The 18,327-nt window shown below is 42.5% G+C and overlaps 1 protein-coding gene across 2 annotated transcripts in view; it reads right to left on the bottom strand.

The window, feature by feature from the left end:
* Positions 1-18,327, bottom strand: part of ITPR3 (inositol 1,4,5-trisphosphate receptor type 3) — a 483,832-nt gene that overhangs the window by 374,414 nt on the left and 91,091 nt on the right. For both annotated transcript variants that reach the window (XM_075335858.1, XM_075335859.1), the window contains exons 2-9: positions 17,861-17,931; positions 16,069-16,190; positions 11,958-12,044; positions 11,281-11,439; positions 9,005-9,103; positions 6,393-6,476; positions 5,389-5,535; positions 5,010-5,105 (exon numbers count right to left, since the gene is read on the bottom strand). In XM_075335858.1, coding sequence (XP_075191973.1) covers positions 5,010-5,105; positions 5,389-5,535; positions 6,393-6,476; positions 9,005-9,103; positions 11,281-11,439; positions 11,958-12,044; positions 16,069-16,190; positions 17,861-17,931 — 865 coding nt within the window. The remainder of the gene's footprint in view (positions 1-5,009; positions 5,106-5,388; positions 5,536-6,392; positions 6,477-9,004; positions 9,104-11,280; positions 11,440-11,957; positions 12,045-16,068; positions 16,191-17,860; positions 17,932-18,327) is intronic.

Below are 18,327 nucleotides of genomic sequence, written 5' to 3'. Positions count from 1 at the left end.
ATACTCCTGAATAAAATCCTTGAGGGGTGCAGATTCCAAAATGGGGTCACTTGTGGGGGCTTTCTGACATATAGGTACCCAAGGGGCCCTGCTAATGTGACATTGTGCGCGAAGTTTATTTCAACTTTTCCAAAATTCAAATGGTGCTCCTTCCATTCCAAGCCCTCCCATTTATACAAACAGAATGTGGAGAAGGAAATGACATCACAGGTTTTTTTTCCAAAGGTCTGTGTTCAACCAACTTTATTAACACTGACAAGTCTTAAAAAAACGCACCTAAAAAAACGCATGAAAAACGCATGCGTTTTCGATGCGTTTTTCTCAAAAAGCATTGTTTACAATTCTCCCCTCTGCCAGAGGGTGCGTTTTTTTCCGCGCTGAAAAAAAAGCAACGTGTGCACATAGCCTAAGGCATTGCAGGACCGGGTTGAGTCAGAAAAAAGGTGAACACGCCGAAGGGTGAGTATATTACTAGGGGCCTAGACATTAGATTAAAAGCACCACTCCAGGGCTGAAAAAATAAAGCTGGACTGGTGCTTTAAATTATTTCTTTAGATTTAATATGTGTTAAAGGGAAACTTACATCAATATAACTGTAAATAATACGTTCAGATAAATGGTGCCATAGCCGTCTTACTTAACACTTCCTGTAGAAGTGGTCACAGATTGTTTTCAAAATAATGTCTTTCTTCTTTGGAAACCATTAAAGAGATTGTCCACTACTTTAACAATGATGTCCTATCCTTACGACAGGTCATCAATGTCTGATCAGTGGGGGTGTGACACCCTGCACCACCGCTGATCAGCTGTTCATGGTGTCGGTGACAGCTGGAGCTGCTTAGTTATGGAGCTGCACAGCACAGGCCTGTCTACTGTATAGTAGCCACGGCTGAGTACTGCACATCCGCCCCCTATTCAAATCAATAGGGGTCAGATGGCAGGTACCAAGTCATGGTCTCTATTTCAGCCACGGAGCTGTGTAGCTCCGTAGCTGAGTGGTTCTGGCCGCTGCCGACACTGGGAATAGCTGATCTATGGGGGTGCCATGTGTCACACCCCCGCTAATCAGACATTGATGACCTATCCTAAGAATAAGGCATCATAATTAGAGTAGTGGACAGTCTCGTTAACTATAAGCTTATTTAATTCAGGTCTACTGCAGCGTAAAAAAGACATTAAGCTGAGACTGCATTAGTGCCATCTGAAATCAGCCTTAGGCCTTATTCAGACTTCAGTGATTTGTCTCATCTGTGTAAAACATTCTGAATTTCATCAATTGTTGGATCTGAGTTTCATTGGGGTTTGGTCAGTGTGTAATTTTTTTTATTATTAGGGTTTTTTTACAGTGATTTTCACTTTTAAAAACATGCAACAACTGCAGAGCTTCTCCTATTCCTTGCAATCTTAATCTTGGATAGCTCATGGATTGCAGAGTTACTGATGGCATCTACAGTTGAAACCAGAAGTTTACATACACTATCTAAGAAGACACATCTGCATGTTTTTCTCACTATCTGACATGAAATCAGAATAAACCTTTCCCGTTTTAGGTCAGTTAGGAACCAAAATTATTTATTCACTGTGTGCAGAATTATTAGGCAAATGAGTATTTTGATCACATGATAATTTTTATACATGTTGTCCTACTCCAAGCTGTATAGGCTTGAGAGCCAACTACCAATTAAGTAAATCAGGTGATGTGCATCTCTGTAATGAGGAGGGGTGTGGTGTAATGATATCAACACCCTATATAAGGTGTGCTTAATTATTAGGCAACTTCCTTTCCTTTGGCAAAATGGGTCAGAAGAGAGATTTGATGGGCTCTGAAAAGTCCAAAATTGTGAGATTTCTTGCAGAGGGATGCAGCAGTCTTGAAATTGCCAAACTTTGGAAGCATGATCACCAAACAATCAAGCGTTTCATGGCAAATAGCCAACAGGGTCGCAAGAAGCGTGTTGGCCAAAAAAGGCGCAAAACAACTGCCCATGAATTGAGGAAAATCAAGCGTGAAGCTCTCAAGATGCCATTTGCCACCAGTTTGACCATATTTCAGAGCTGCAACATTACTGGAGTATCAAAAAGCACAAGGTGTTCCATATTCAGGGACATGGCCAAGGTAAGGAAGGCAGAAAAATGATGACCTTTGAATAAGAAACATAAGATAAAACATCAAGACTTGGCTAAGAAATATCTTAAGACTGATTATTCAAAGGTTTTATGGACTGATGAAATGAGAGTGACTGTTGATGGGCCAGATGGATGGCCCAGAGGCTGGATTAGTAAAGGGCAGAGAGCTCCACTCTGACTCAGACGCCATCAAGGTGGAGGTGGGGTACTGGTATGGGTTGGTAACATCAAAGATGAACTTGTGGAACCTTTTCGGGTTGAGGATGGAAAAAAGCTCAACTCCCAGACCTACTGCCAGTTTCTGGAAGACAACCTCTTCAAGCAGTGGTAAAAAAAAAAGTCGGTATCGTTCAAGAAAAACATGATTTTCATGCAGGACAATGCTCCATCACATGCATCCAACTACTCCACAGCGTGGCTGCCAAGTAAAGGTCTAAAAGATGAAAAAATAATGACATGGCCCCCATGTTCACCTGATCTGAACCCCATAGAGAACCTGTGGTCCCTCATAAAATGTGAGATCTACAGGGAGGGAAAACAGTACACCTCTCGGAACAGTGTCTGGGAGGCTGTGGTGGCTGCGGCACGCAATGTTGATAGTAAAAAGATCAAGCAACTGACAGAATCTATGCATGGTAGGCTGTTGAGTGTCATCATAAAGAAAGGTGGCTATACTGGTCACTAATTTTTTGGGGTTTTGTTTTTGCATGTCAGAAATGTTTATTTCTAAATTTTGTGCACTTATATTGGTTTACATGGTGAAAATAAATAAGTGAGAAGGGAATATATTTGTTTTTTATTAAGTTGCCTAATAATTCTGCACAGTAATAGTTACCTGCACAAACAGATATCCTCTTAAGATAGCCAAATCTAAAAGAAAAATCCACTCCAACTTCCAAAAATATTAAGCTTTAATATTTATGAGTCTTTTGGGTTGATTGAGAACATAGTTGCTGATCAATAATAACAAAAATCCTCTAAAATACAACTTGCCTAATAACTCTGCACACGGTGTATGTGCCAAATGCCAGAAAAATGAGAGATAAAGAATATTTTAAGGCATTTTGCAGATATCCACAGCATGATGTGCTTCTAAAAAATACCACTAATCAAAATGATTATGACTGTAGCGTTTTAAACATTTTACTATAGAATTTAAAATAAGAACTAATAGCAGTGTTTGTGCGTAAAAAACTACGATTAAAATGCAGATGTAGACACCATGAAAAGTAAGGAAATTGCTGTGTATAAGGCCATGTTCACAAGTTCAGTATTCGGTCAGTATTTTACCTCATTATTTGTAACTCAAAACCAGTGTTACAGTGTTACTATTATACTTTCCTCTGATTGTTCCACTCCTGGTTTTGACTTACAAATACTGAGGTAAAAACTCACCAAATACTCAACGTGTGCACATGACGTACAGTAAGAGGAAAATTCAGGTTGTGTAAGGCCACGTGCACACATTGAGTATTTGAGGAGATTTTTACCTCAGTATTTGTAACCAAAACCAGGAGTGGGTAAGAAATACAGAAGTGGTGCCCGTGTTTCTATTATACTGTTCCACTCCTGGTTTTGGCTACAAATACTGAGGTAAAATATTGACCTTATGGCCCTATGCCCTTAGCCCTTAGCCTAAGCCCTATGTGGCCTTAGGCTAAGTTCACAGGGCTGCAGAAGTTATCAAACCGATGTGAAGGGCTCCTCGTGGCTTTAGGCATAACGGGTACAGGAGATGCCTACTATTTACATGTACCAGTATAGTCCCTAAATCGGACCAGACTACACCATGCTGCTTTCTTCATATGGACCTGTGGTCTGGGGGAACATTAGCCAGTTGACACCAGCACATAGGCTAACATTAGTTCTAGTGCTGTTTATGCAAGGTCTGGTTTTTACACGGACACCAAAAGGAACGAAAGCGCGAATATGCGAGCATGTCCTCTATCATACTCTTCAAATAACAGCTGAGAACGCCATAGTTAATATATTATTTATTGTGGTTATATTAGCCATTTAATCTGGGCATTTAATGTAACTCCAGGCTAACTGAAGTAGGCGGCTGAAAACTGCACATAAAACACACCTGTAAAACGACTCTACTAAACACAGGCAAACGTGTTCTTTCATGTCTCTTATCACCTACTGAATCCCCATAAATGGAGACACACCTAAGACATGATGGTTTGTGCTGGAGATGTGTTGCAGATACATATAAGTATTTGTTAAATTATAGCCTTACATGTGAGCGGCGATGTCACCGCTTCTATCCAGACAGATCGGCTTTCACTACGGAAGATCTACAACTAGTGATGAAACGTTCTCACAGAGCGCAAGACAAGCCCAAATACCTGGATTACCTCAGAAAATTGGCTTCTAGTAAATGAAAATTCATTATTGTAATAAGAGAATCGCTTCTCAGTCTGGAGCCTGAAGCTTTCCTTTGGTTACAGAGCTGCATGACGGATCCCAATAGTGTTGGACGCCATATTCTGCACACAACCTTACAGCTCCAGTCATAACTAAAGGTGCCGAACACAGAACAGGCCACATTATATATATATATATTTCCATATGCTAAGGACATTCTTCATGGGAAATAGTCATAAAGAAGGGGAACTACTGCTATAATGGATGCAACATTGCTAGAATAAAACACATAATGGGGTAACTACCAACAACCTATACCTACAGATTCCATGAATATTTACTCAGAAAGTGAACAACAATGGATGGTTTGGGAAAGACTAGAATATATCTCAAACCTTTTGAAGCCCCTATGCTGCGCTACCTGGTCAAATAAAACATTAACTATTAAAATATAACCAAATTGTAGTTGAAGTTACCACATCCACTATTTCAATCGAATTCCCTAAACTTACTTCTGCGGCAAGGTAGTTTCCAGTTGCAAGGTGTTTAAATCTATATAAACTGTTCCAGTGACCAGCACCTCCTCTGCAAGGATCATGATGTACCACCTGTAATAAAAAAGAAGAGAAATATAATACAAAACATCAAAAGTCATAAAGTTTACTCACTACAATCGACAGGCATATAGGTGTGTACTTCGACAAGTACCCCATGAATGTTGACATACTGTCATTAAGCACAAATCTACATATTACAGATGATGGCTGGGGCCCAAGACGATGGACAGCCTGTGGTCATCTTATTTTAGGGAACTGGGAATTGTTATAAGGACATAATCAAATATTACAAAGATCCAGCTTTGAAAGACAAAAAAGGCAAGGGGCTTCTCACCTCCACCTCCCAGAGTGCGTTGGAGCTAGTGGCCGAAGTGGCGGACTGGCGCAGAGTGGTGCGCAGAAATACATGATGCCGAGCCTTATATTCATCACATGTAAGAAACTTCTCTTGCTCAGCATGAAAGAGGCGAACTACATCCCCCTATGAAAATTATAAGCATATAAGTGAAAGTAAATTACAAGGTATGTGCGAAATGTTGAAACCTAATGCACAGGCATATGTTGCATGGTACACCTTACAGCATTTTTGTTAAGTAAATGTTGCAAATGAAAAAAATGAGTAACCTCTACAACTATGTATGTAAAGTGTATTGTCTCAGAGAATAATTATCCCAGGGTAAAGTTGGGATCACACTTGCATCTTTTCCAAAAAATTTTTTATTTTTATGCAACTGATGTAAATTTATTGACAAACTGACATTTGTTTGTGATCAGTGAGTGGTAGAAGCAAAAAACAGATGGAAACCACAATCAAAAAAACATTTATAATTAAGATACTGTAAAAAGGTGATTATAATGACAGTGTTCCACTTCAGCATGGATAGGAGAGGTCCTCAATATCAGATCGGTGGGAGTTGTACACCAGACACCCCACCAATTAGGACACCAGAGCTCCGAACAATGTGTAGAGCCATACCCCAGTGAATTCAATAGAGCGTGAATGGGAGCTGATAAATGGGGGTGCTAAGAGTTGGACCTCACTGATCTGATATTGATGATTTATGCTCAAGTTCCCCATTGACGTCCATTATATTTGGGTATTTGAGTCGTGCCCATCCGACTGCTCATTATGCGTACTGATCACCCGAGCATGGTAGTGCTCACTTCTCACTAAATGAGACACATGACTGCAGGGCTCAGCTACACAAAAAGATGGGAACACCATAACCGGCATGTATTACTATAGAAGTAATATAGAGGAATAAGAGACAAGAAGGTTATATTGAAGCTCAGGAGTGATGAAAATATTAAAACATGGATTTCATATTTGTTTCTCACCCCTTTAAGGGCATCCTCCATGTAGTCTTTGTATTGCATGAAAAGGTTGATCTTCCAACTGGTGTTAGAGTTTAAGGAGTTCACCTAAAACAGAGTAATTCCAATGAAATGCTTAGGTACAATACAGTTTTACTGTTCCAATGGTACCACGTTCTGTACTTTATGTCAACGACAAAGCAATTATCAAGAGAACATGCTAGCCTATTCATGAAACACGAGGTACATTTATGCAGCAGGCATGATGTATGCACAGGAGCTTTGCCTGTGCCATCACCAATGAGGTGCCAGCTGTATTTTACAGCTGACACTCTGCTGAAACTGTCAGGTTATCTTAGATAAGTCCAGCCGTTCAATCACCTGATGCCAGGGACATTAAAGACTGTAGCTGCTAAGTTAAGAAAGAAAGGGTTAGGTCCTTTATTGGGACCAAATTAATTTATAATAAAATGATTAAAAAAATACTCTTATCGTCAACACAACTGAACGTTCAGCATTGCGGCGTTCGAAGAATGCTGGCATACTGGTCTTGTCAATAGCTAAGCTAGCCCGCTTTCTTTGTCATGGACAATGTACACACAGAAAAGGGGGCTGGATTGTGCTGAAATGCGTCACTCGGCCAGATCTCATCATACAGCATTGATGAAAGGCTCTCCATGCTCATCACAAGCTGCAGTGACCACTGGTAGTAACCAAAGGCCAGGGATCTTAGTAAATAGAAATACATTACAAAGATGTATAGATTTACATGAAGAACACATCTAAAGATATTTTTTAATGTAGACAATCTTTTTAAGGCCCACTTTAACCGCGACCTTAAAGGTTCAAGGATTAATGTACAAGTGGCAAAAATATACGGTAGTATTTGGTTGCTAGACTTTGCTGTGATGACTCTTCTTCATTCATGAGAATACACCTCGCCTGCTCCCACACTTCTTATCCATTACTGATGGCCACATTATATATACAGGCAGATACATCAGCAGCCAAAAGGGAAAGGAGAGGAAGAGCGGAACTCGTGAACATAACTATGAATCCTCTGTATTCTTTCTTTTTTGCAAATAACTAAATAGCACAATCATGGTTTGTGCGGTATGGTATAATAGCTCACTGGTTCTGTCCCAATACCATGCATCCTTAGGCCTGCGACACCCATCCGTGCCTCCGGTACGTGTGTGCCTTTTTTTCACGTACCGGAGACACGGGCCCACGTGGTCCTATGTATTGTTATTGTTTTGGACACACGTAAGTATTCTGGAATGGAACGTGTGTCCGTTCTGTACTTACGTGTGTCCGTTTTTTAAAAACGCTGACATGCCCGTGTTGCTTCCTCAGCATGGGTGTCACACGGCCCGCACCCGTACCACACGGATGTAGTGTGGATGCGGGCCCACGTGACACGCGTCGGAGAAAGACACGTGTCAGTGTAAAAATAATAAAAACACATACTCACCCCCACCATACCTGCAGTCTCTGACGCAGCTGTCCCCTGCATCCGTCCCCCAGTGAATTTGAACAACGCTTCTTCTACACTGGGGTCGGAAGCAGCGTCAGCGGGGTGTGGCTTTGGTCGGACGCTGTCATTAAGCACCACAGACTGTGCCGGATGATGCAGGTAAGGCAGGGCTTTCCGTTCTCCGTGTGTTATTACGTATAACACACGAGGAACACGTACGTGCCATAAACACGGCACACGGGGACAAAACCACCCCTTTAACACGTACGTGACAAAAACGTTACGTTTTGTCACATAAGTGTGGCAGAGGCCTTAGACAGGGCTGCCTATTCTCTGGACAGACCTGCTTTAAAAGGAATCTGTCATCAGGTTTTTGGTGGATTACATTGCAGAGGGTTTATTAGTCATATAGTTCTAATCTCCTGTTTATAAAACATTGATTATATCAAAACTAAAGCAAGAAGCCCAGTAAGTGACAAATCGCTGGAGTCATGCTACTCTCAGATGGATGAGCAAAAACATGCTGACAGATTCCCTCCATTCTTGGTAGTAATAACATAAAAATCATAAGTAGCCTGGCCACACACCTAATCTGTCACTGTGAAACAAGGTTTAAATATGTTCATTTCCAATGTCCTCATATTAAATTAGTGCTAAACTGGCCATAATATGCTATATATATATATAATATGTAAGGTAAAATCTAACAAACTGTCAGAAAAACAGGACATGCGGGTGGCAGATTTACACAAGCCATTTTTGCCGCAGCTTGTGACAATGACATGTATAGGACTTTGTGCTCTGTTCCTACAGATATACTGTAAGGAAAGCGAGAAGATGCTTACAGTGAGCACCCACATTTACATTGAAGACACTAATATATTTCAGCATTACTTTAATAGTCAGTTTCCATAAATTTGCAAATCTTAATGTGTATCTGCAACTATCAGTGTGCCAGACACACCTAGAAAAAAACGAAATCTGAGAAATTAAGATGGCTAAGACAATAAAAAGTACACCCACCCTGGAATGACTAGACAAAAATATTTGCTTTATAACCATTCACTGAACAATAATGAATAAGAAACATTGTGTCTTCTGAGTTATTAGATGAGTGCATGCCTAAACAGCAAATAGCCCAACCATCTACTGCTCTTACCTCCTTGCAGCCTGGGTTATCACTGAGTTCATAATTACTGGCATGTAGGGGTTGTCCAGCATTCACAGGGTTAAGATTTACCTTATCACCAACAACCACCTATAGGAGAAATGCATTTTTATTTCAGATTCAGTACACAGTATTTTCAGCCTATAGGATGCACCTTAAAATAAGATGAATCCCAGATTTAGACAGAAGAAAATAGAAAAAATCATATTTCCTACTAATTAAACTTCTCTGGCGGTGTAAGAAGTTGAGGGGTCAATGGCACTAGGGTAGAATATGGAGATAGATCTCTGCAGCATGTCTATTACACACATATAGTTTTACAGCACACACATTATGTACACTTTCTGCAGGACACACATATACACAGCACTGCTACATGCACACTACATCTCTGCTTTATACACACAGCATTGCTACATACACACACCTCTGCTATATACACACACACACACACACACACCTCTGCTATAAATACATACATACACACCTCTGCTATATACACTTTGTAATACACACAACTCCACTTCAACACATACAGTTTATATAGCTCACAGCGCAGCTATATTAACACACAGCTCAGTAATATCAACACACACTGACAGCACTGCTATATCAGCACACATAGAAAGAGTAGCAAGATTTCTTTTGTTAAAAGGTGCAGCTTATAGTCTAAAAAAAACAACTATACAGTATGGTATATGTGGTCCTAAAAAATATTGTGTATACTTGTATAATAAAGTACAGTATAATAGGTTGTTTTACCTATTTTACTGTACAGATCCTTATAAGTTTGTCTCTTTAAGCCTACAAAGATCTTTTAACAGGTATTCATCTACCAGTAGGCAAGAGAGTCCTGCACCTCTACCACGAGAGCAAAGGACAATAGCATGACTACATTACTAGAGGCGTAAATAAAAATCATGGGGCCACATAGCAAAGGTTCTAATATTATAATACACCCGCATAGTCCTCTATATATTATAATGCACTCTTATAGTCCTCAGAACAGTATAATGCACCCACATAGACAACCAAATAGTATAATGTGCCATTATAGTCCTCCATGTATTATAATACTCCCACATAGTCCTCCATATATTATAATGCACCCTATAGTCCTCCATACATTATAATGCACCCCATAGTCTTCCAACAATATAATGCACCCCAATAGTCCTCCATATATTATAATGCACCCCATAGACCTCCATACAGTATAATGCACCACAATAGTCCTCCATATATGATATAATGCAATGCCATATAGCATAATACACCCCCATAGTCCTCAAAACAGTCTAATATACCCCCATAGTCCTCCAAATAGCATATTACACCACATATTACAATGCACCCCACTGTCCTCCATATATTATAATGCTCTCCCATAGTTTTCCAAACAATATAATGCACACCCATTGTCCTCCATATATTATAATGCGCGCCCAGAGTCCTCCATATATTATAATTCACCCTATAGTACACCAAGTAGTATAATGTACCCCCATAGTCCTCCATATAATAAAATGCAAAACCATAGTCCTCCCTATATTAAAATGCACCCGAAAGTCCTCCAAACAATATAATGCACCCCATAGTCCTCCAAACAATATAATGCACCCAAAAAGTCCTCCATTTATTATAATGCTCACCCTTAGTCCTCCAAACAATATAATGCACCCCCATAGTCCTCCATATATTATAATGCACGCTCATAGTCCTCCATATACAGTATTATAATGCACACCCCATTGCCCTCCATATATTATACATCACCCCCATAGTCCTTCACTATTGTACTCACTGACCTTAAAAAAGAAAAAAAAAAAAACTCAACTTTCCTCTTTCTCCTGCTGCTCTGGTCTCCTTGGTGAGAGGTCTGCAGCCCTGCATATCTTGGCACAGCGGGCGCGCAGTACTGACATCATTGCACCCGTTGCGCTGAGATCTCAGAGTGCACACATAGCGGGAGAATGATGGAGGAGGGAGCGTCAGCTGAACACTCCCTCTTTCATCATTGCTTTCAACTATATTGCCATCTGTAATGCTGATACAGTTGAAAATACGATGCACCATAGCACCCGCGTGGTCTGTCGCCATTAGGTGTACACCACTGTTCATCAATGAAGTAAAATAGGAGGATAAAGTATTTTTCCTCAATATTTTGAGGTTTTGAAAATCACATTTTACATCCTGCAAGTATCTTTTTCTATCTAGTTTATTTAGTAGTTTGCTGAGCCCGTTGTATGTTTCAGGGATTTCCTTACATTGTCTCCATTACTGCGCAGTTTCCAAAAGGGTTGGATGAAAAGCCAGGACCCCTCATTTCCAGTTGCATCGAGTGTAACGCGCATGGCATTCTTTTCCAGCAGCGCAGGAAGGCGCTTATTCACAGTAAGATACTTGTTACTTTTCATATGAAGGAGCTATAATAAAGTATGGAAGAAAGATGGAAACATCAGACAGACACATAGTTATTAAAGTATATCTTTCATGTGTAAACTATAGCAACTGCTCTTATGGTATTAAGCCGCTATAAAGTAGCCTCACACAATAGATGAATACCACCCAAACCCCCCCATTCTACCATCTAAATTATGGGGCATGTCACAATTCTCTCCTGATGCAAAATGTCAAACGAAAAAAAGGAATTTCAAAATGTACAAACCTTTCATTCTATCTAAAGATAATGGAAAGATGCCTGCCACCGGCTCACTGAAACATGCTGGAAGCGCGTGGGTATGGGTAAAATAAAGGCCAAATGCTCCCAAGCCCTCATAGCTAATAATATTGTTCCATACAGTAAAAACTTTTTAGAAAAAAACAATGAAAGTTGTATTGAAAATTGACGTCTATGAGGACGGTCTTCTCAAAGAAAAGGATTCCTTTACGCAATCAGAAACAATGAACTGAGCTGTCTAACACGGCAGAGAACTAAGCTTACCTGGATGACACTGCCATATTTCACCACTTCACCATGAACCTTCTTATTCTCGGTGTCATTTTGTTTTTGCTCCAGTGTTGCTGCATGCTGCAAATAAGAGGACATAAACCGAGAGTTCACCATCAAATACAATGCTCGTCCACACGATGAGCGTCTGTACAAACTAAAGCCAGCTTCATGTTTGACTTAAGCTGGACATACACATTGGAAAATGACAGTCAATCTTGCAAATTCCCATGTGATCGGACAAACATCTAATCTGTGTGCCAGGGTTCCAATTTTTCTCCAGCAGATGTTGGGGAAAGAAAGATTTCATCAGTTTATTTCAACACACCCTTCCTTTTCTTCCCCAGGTGAAATAATGGGCTGTTAGGTGTTACGAGGGGGACCCAGGGAAGCGTGCCAAGATGGGGAATGGACAGCTTCCGCCGGTCAAGGTCCACTGTGCGGTGTAAGGGACCGCTGCTATGGTGGGTGAAGAGTGAGCGGGTTGCTGCTAGCGATCGTCTGGAATGTCACAGACGATCTATGTACACCGATCTGCCCTAACCCGTGAGGGTTGTATGGCAGGGATCACACGGCTCGGTGTACCTGTTGCACGGGGAAGCACAGAGGTGCCCACGCACGTGTGCCAGTGGAAGTCACGAGAATATGGCACGAGGGTAGCACAGAGGTGCCCACGCACGTGTGCTTTCAATAACCAGGTGAGTCCAGTGGAGACTCGAGGAGCTCACCTGGGACAGGAACACGGCCTGTAGAAGGAGCTACTGCCGGAGCAGCAAGGCAGGGACACGGCCTGCAAACCAGGTGCTGCCTAAGCAGCAAGGGCCAAGCCCACAGAAGATAATGCCTGAGCAGTGGCGTGGCAGCACGCTGCCAGACATCCAAACATAGAAGGACGGTCGCGCGCCGCCATGATGGCAGGAGGAGCTTTTAAGGAGGTGTAGCTCCAGCCAAGGGCGGGCGCGAGGCGGAGATGACGGACTTGACCCAATCAGGATCCACGACATCCCAGCCTGGCCAGTCAGGATTCACCACGTCACCAGCCTTGTCATCAAGCCGTGTGACGTCAGTGGGCGAATCAGGATCCACCAAGCATAGCACATGCTCACCCTCCTGCCTCTGGGAAATAGAGGCGGGATCCTCGGTCTCACAATGTGTAGAGATAACGGGAGTCTCACTGCTTCCCTGAGCAGCAAATCTCTGCACATTGCGCAACCTCACAGACCTTCGAGGCTGCTGAGCAGGAGGAGCTGTGGCAGGCAAGGAATGGGAGACCGCCTCATTTCTTGCAACAGGAGTACCACTAGGTGTCACCCTTGTGCTGCCTCTCTGAGGAGGTTTCTCCTGCACTCTGCGCAGTCTGGCAGACCTTCGGCGCTGCGGAGCAGGAGCGCTCGTGGCAGGCAAGGAGACTGTCTCGTTCCTTGCCACAGGAGAGCCACGAGGTGTAACAGTTAGGCATATCTGGTGGTCTACTCCCTCTCCCTGTCCTAAACACATGCATGTACATAGAGGAGGCAGAAGAGGTGGCTGTTAGCCAAATTGACATACAAATATTAAACAACTACACAAAAAAGACAGAAAATAAATTGGAGTGACTTCAAGTATACAATGTTTTAATAAATATTAATAAACAATTATGTGTTTTTATAGTGGAAATAAGTAGCTAGAGTAGTTGTGAAGCCCTGGCCAAGCAGGTTGTCACAGGGTATTGTGCAATCTGCCCTCCTGTACGATATCCACCTCCTCCTTGGTTACGGGTCCCTGACCTTTGGTGTTGCCAAGAACAAGCTAATCAAAATCCTAGGAACACTCTGCACCACACCCACCAGACACACCAGTGGCTGACCTGAAGGGAATAGGGTCGCCCACTTGGGGGGTTGGTTAAGGGGAGGTCAGGAGTGTTAGCAGACAGTCAGTTGAGGAGTGACTCTCAAGAGGAGAGGTCACAAGTGAGTTGTGAAGTGACTCTCAAGAGGAGAAGTTAGGAGCTGGGCTCCTTGAGGCTACTAGGTAGCAGAAGTTGGTCTGGGCCTGGTAGGAGCTGGACCCCGGTCGCAGGGGATCGTGACAAGGGGCACGGACTGTCGAGGAGGACAGCCGGCGGCCTTGTGCCATCACCGGGCAGGGGCCAGGGCACAACAGGGTACGTGGACCCTAGGTCAGGAAGGAGCTTCAGGCGTCCTGACAATTTACCCGACGAGGACGGAGCCTTCAAGATTCGTTCTCCACCCGCTCCAAAATCGGTACTAGCGCAACGAGGGGGATAGGACTTTCCCAATACATAGTCCATAAAATCCCAAGCGTGAACCCTGAGAGCAAGCTCATCCAGTTAGCCACACTGGTGAGCGGGACCCAATAGTTCTATGCTAAAGGGACCAGTTAGAAGGTGCCACGGAAAAGGCCACAGGCTAACAAGCAACACCAATGGGCACGGGATCCAGGCGTGCTCCCTCCCTGCTGCAGCGATGTCAAGAACTTTGTTTACCACGGTTGTCAGTGTCAGCGTTATTGGACTGAGTTAGTACTTAAGTGATCCCTAACCTTCCCAATGGCACCCCCCTGTCACCTACACCGAGTCCCGATGCATCCCCCTAACTCGTGGAGGGGTTAAACATCTGGCTGCCCACACCATCGCCACCGGGTACTCCCCATTGCAGCAGTACTCCATCTTACCACGTACCACGGGTGGCGTCACGAACTGTCCATACAATCCCCTGTAAATAACCCCCTTTATTCCGAGTGGCCGCGCGACACCGACCCCCGGGTCCGGAGACCCCTCAAGCCACCGCGGATCAAGTTCCGAGCAGCAGCGGCAGGCTGCTGATGCGGGGACAGCACATAGTCCTGGTAGTGTTTTCAGTGGGGCCAGAAAATGAGGATTTATGTGGCACTATATAAAGATGTTATAATGCCCACAAATTCCAGAGTTCATAGTCTTGAAATAAACCACAGCATGGCTTTATGAGACCTATCTGCTTTCCCTATGGTGTACTTTCAAATCCTGCATGTTGTTTTCACATTCCCTAAAGCCAAACATGCACTCCTCAACTCTGAAATTGCAATCCCAAAAAGGAAAAGTCATGAAATTATTAAAATCACACGATCGATAGACATATTAATGATATACAAGTGATAAAAACTGCAATGCAAAGACATACTTGGACTTACATGCCTTGGCTGCTGTCAGTAACTTATTAATAGTTGTCAGAGGACTGCTGTGACATGCTGAATGCATTTGAGTACACAAATCATCGAGATTTGCTGCTGGCAGTTCCTTTTGCAATTGCAGACCAATAACGTCCCAGATGTGCTCACTGGCAAACAAGTCCGTAGATGCTGCAGGACATGGCAGCATGCTCACAGCAGCACAAGCAACATGCGGCCTGGCAATGTTGTATGGAAAAACAGTACCAGTGACACCTTGGAGTAATGGTTGTACCACAGGTTCCATGACCAAACCAGTGTAACGCCAAGATGTTAGTGTAACTAAAATGAAGACACCCACATTATAATCCCAGAAGTGGAACCATTATATGTTCCCTTGTGAAGGCATGGCATTGCCCACGTGGTGTGGAAAGATTTGTAGAATAGTACGTAGTTATCCATTCTGTCCTGCAGATGTAATTAAACATCACATACCAAGACGAAGGTGTAAAAGAGTGTCTATACAATCCATCAGAAAGCATTTGCATGACATTGGACTGCGAGCCAAACGTCCAGTTACAAGTGCTCTTTCCTCTACAGCGATAAGTTTGTCTTGGATGCAATGATAGATGGAGATTGGTCTGGAGACCACATGGGCAGTGCTGTGAAGCGGCCGTCATGAGAGAATATGAAATTGAGCCGTTTTTCATCACAACAAAGGAGCAGATGTCAGGCTGCATGTTGCTTATGCTACTGTGAGCATGCTACATGGCCTAAACATGATAGTATGGCCTGCAGCGTCTCTGGACGTGTCTACCATCGAGCACATTACATGAAAAGCTTGGGCAAATATTGTTCTATTAATCCCCCTTTATTAGTTGCCTCAACATAACAGATGTAAGGAAGTTTGTTAAGGTAATTTCCTTGTGTCGCGCTGCTTATAGTGTCGTTTACATGTTACCTGAAGCTTCTGCAGAAGAAGGACATCTGAAATCTTTTCTTTTTCCTGTTTAGCCTGCTTAGCCTTCCAATATTGCTTCTGAGCGGAGTATCTGTTCATGGGACAGACCTTAAACAGGCAGTCTATTGAAAAAGTGAGTGGAAAGGGAAAGTTGAATAAGAGGCAGAAAAGAAATGTACATTACCTATATCAAAAAAAGTATGAGAGATAATGAATACAGTGATGGTAAAGAGGTTGTCTGATACCTACAATTCCCTTTATAAATATGCATCTGTAAACCCAACCACTTTGGTAATTTGCTTTATTACAAAATTCTGTACCATTCTCCTTACCCTGCTATTCCATATATTGTATGTGATTATTTTTCTTTACTTCCTGTGATGTTTCAATTGAGGGAATTCTCAAACATAACATCACAGGAGGATAGCCATGCAGTCACTTTCCTGCAGCCTCTATCACCCCCACGAAACAAGGCATCATCAGGAGGTGGTGCTCCGGCCATTTACCACAGCTTCTGTCAGTGTCACCCCCCTGATGAGGGAATTAGGGCGGTAATGGAAAAGGTCCCGTGGCCACCACCATAGTTCTGTCCACAACATCTTCAGTGACTGTCATCAAAGTTCCCACATCTTCAGTCAACACCACTACAAAACATACTTTTCACACCACAGCCTCATTCTCTTAAATGAAATGTCATCAGGGGGCAGTGATAGAAGCATGGTCAGTGACAGCAGTGTCATCCCACAGCTTCCATCACTGACCTCAAATGAATCATCATAATCAGAATAAGTGACAACAGTGCTGCTCTCTGATGACGTTTCATTTCAGGGAAAAAGGCAGCGATGTAAGTAGCAGGGACAATGGTGGCGGCAACTGAAGATGTAGGCAGCAGGCACAAAAGAGTGTCAACGATTACTAATGCTGTCGTCAGTGGGCACAGAAGAAGTCTATCACTAAGGTAACTTCTCAATCACCCCCTGAAACAGGACATCATCAGGAGACTTTGGTGACATAAGCTATGGTAAATGAAAGCAGCGACGCCAAGTGATAACATCCTTTTTCATTCATGGAAGTAACGATTTCCTGGTATTCACTAAGCCCAGACAAGTCCATCAGGATGCCAGATAGAGAAGTGTAATTCATCATTTCAAAGAAATCCAGAGTCCAGTGGCCACATGCTTTCTACTACTCTATCTAATGCTTGCATTTTTGCTTGGTGATGCGAGGCTGCTCGGCCAGGAAAACCCATGCCATAAAGCTTCTACAGCATACTTGTGGTGGTGCACCTGTCAGAGAAGGTTTGTAGCCCTGCAGTTATTGAGTCACGAGACCTTTGATGACTATACAATATGCGCCTCTGCACTCGGTGAACCCGCTATGTAGAGTTACGTGCTCTCCACTTTGTAGCTGACTTGTATTTCCTAAATGCTTGCACCTTTCACTAAAACCACTCACAATTCATTGTGGACTATTTAGGAGGGAACAGACTTGTAGAAATAACACCCTGAAATTCATTGAGCTCTTTAGAACAAGCAATTCTATTACAAATGTCAGTAAAGGTAGACTGCATGGTTGGGGGCTGGATTACACCAGCGACAATGGGAATGAAAGCCTGAATTGAGAATTTAAGGAGTGTATCCAAACATATTTGTCCATATTGCGTGGGTCAACATATAAAATATCCGCAACCTCCATCAGTCGTGAGAGCTATGTATTTAGGCATACCATTTTCACACTGAAATTTTATAACAATGACAAATCATTCTTAACACAGTCTGCGTGTCATTCTCACCTCTGAATTTTTTGGGTGGGTTATCCAGATCTCCTGCGGCAGGCTCCACAACACATCTGTCATCCACCAAACTGCCAGGACGAGAAGAGAAGAAAGATGAAAAAACAAGTAATCCAAACAAAAAAACACGTGGAAACACAAAGACTTTTCAACCAACACCAACAGTGCAGCAAAACGACAAGTATACATAGTTCCATGATTATTTTTATGTGATTATGTTCTTCGCTTAAAAACGCAACAAAAATATACATTTTTAACCCATTCATTCATGTACAATAGTTCCAAAAAGTCTTCCCTAAGATTCTGAATAATATCTCTTTCATGCTATTTTTCACCATCAGGGACTGACCAGCACTGATGTTTAGCAATGTCCTTAGTCCCGCATCTCCCATTTACAAAGTCTTTAAGAAGCTGATAAAAATATTTTACTTCATTTAGATATGCATTGAAACTAATGGTGCACTTGC

Source organism: Anomaloglossus baeobatrachus, chromosome 2, assembly GCF_048569485.1.
Source record: "Anomaloglossus baeobatrachus isolate aAnoBae1 chromosome 2, aAnoBae1.hap1, whole genome shotgun sequence".
Lineage (NCBI taxonomy): Eukaryota > Metazoa > Chordata > Amphibia > Anura > Aromobatidae > Anomaloglossus > Anomaloglossus baeobatrachus.
This window is presented reverse-complemented; position numbering and strand designations above follow the sequence as displayed.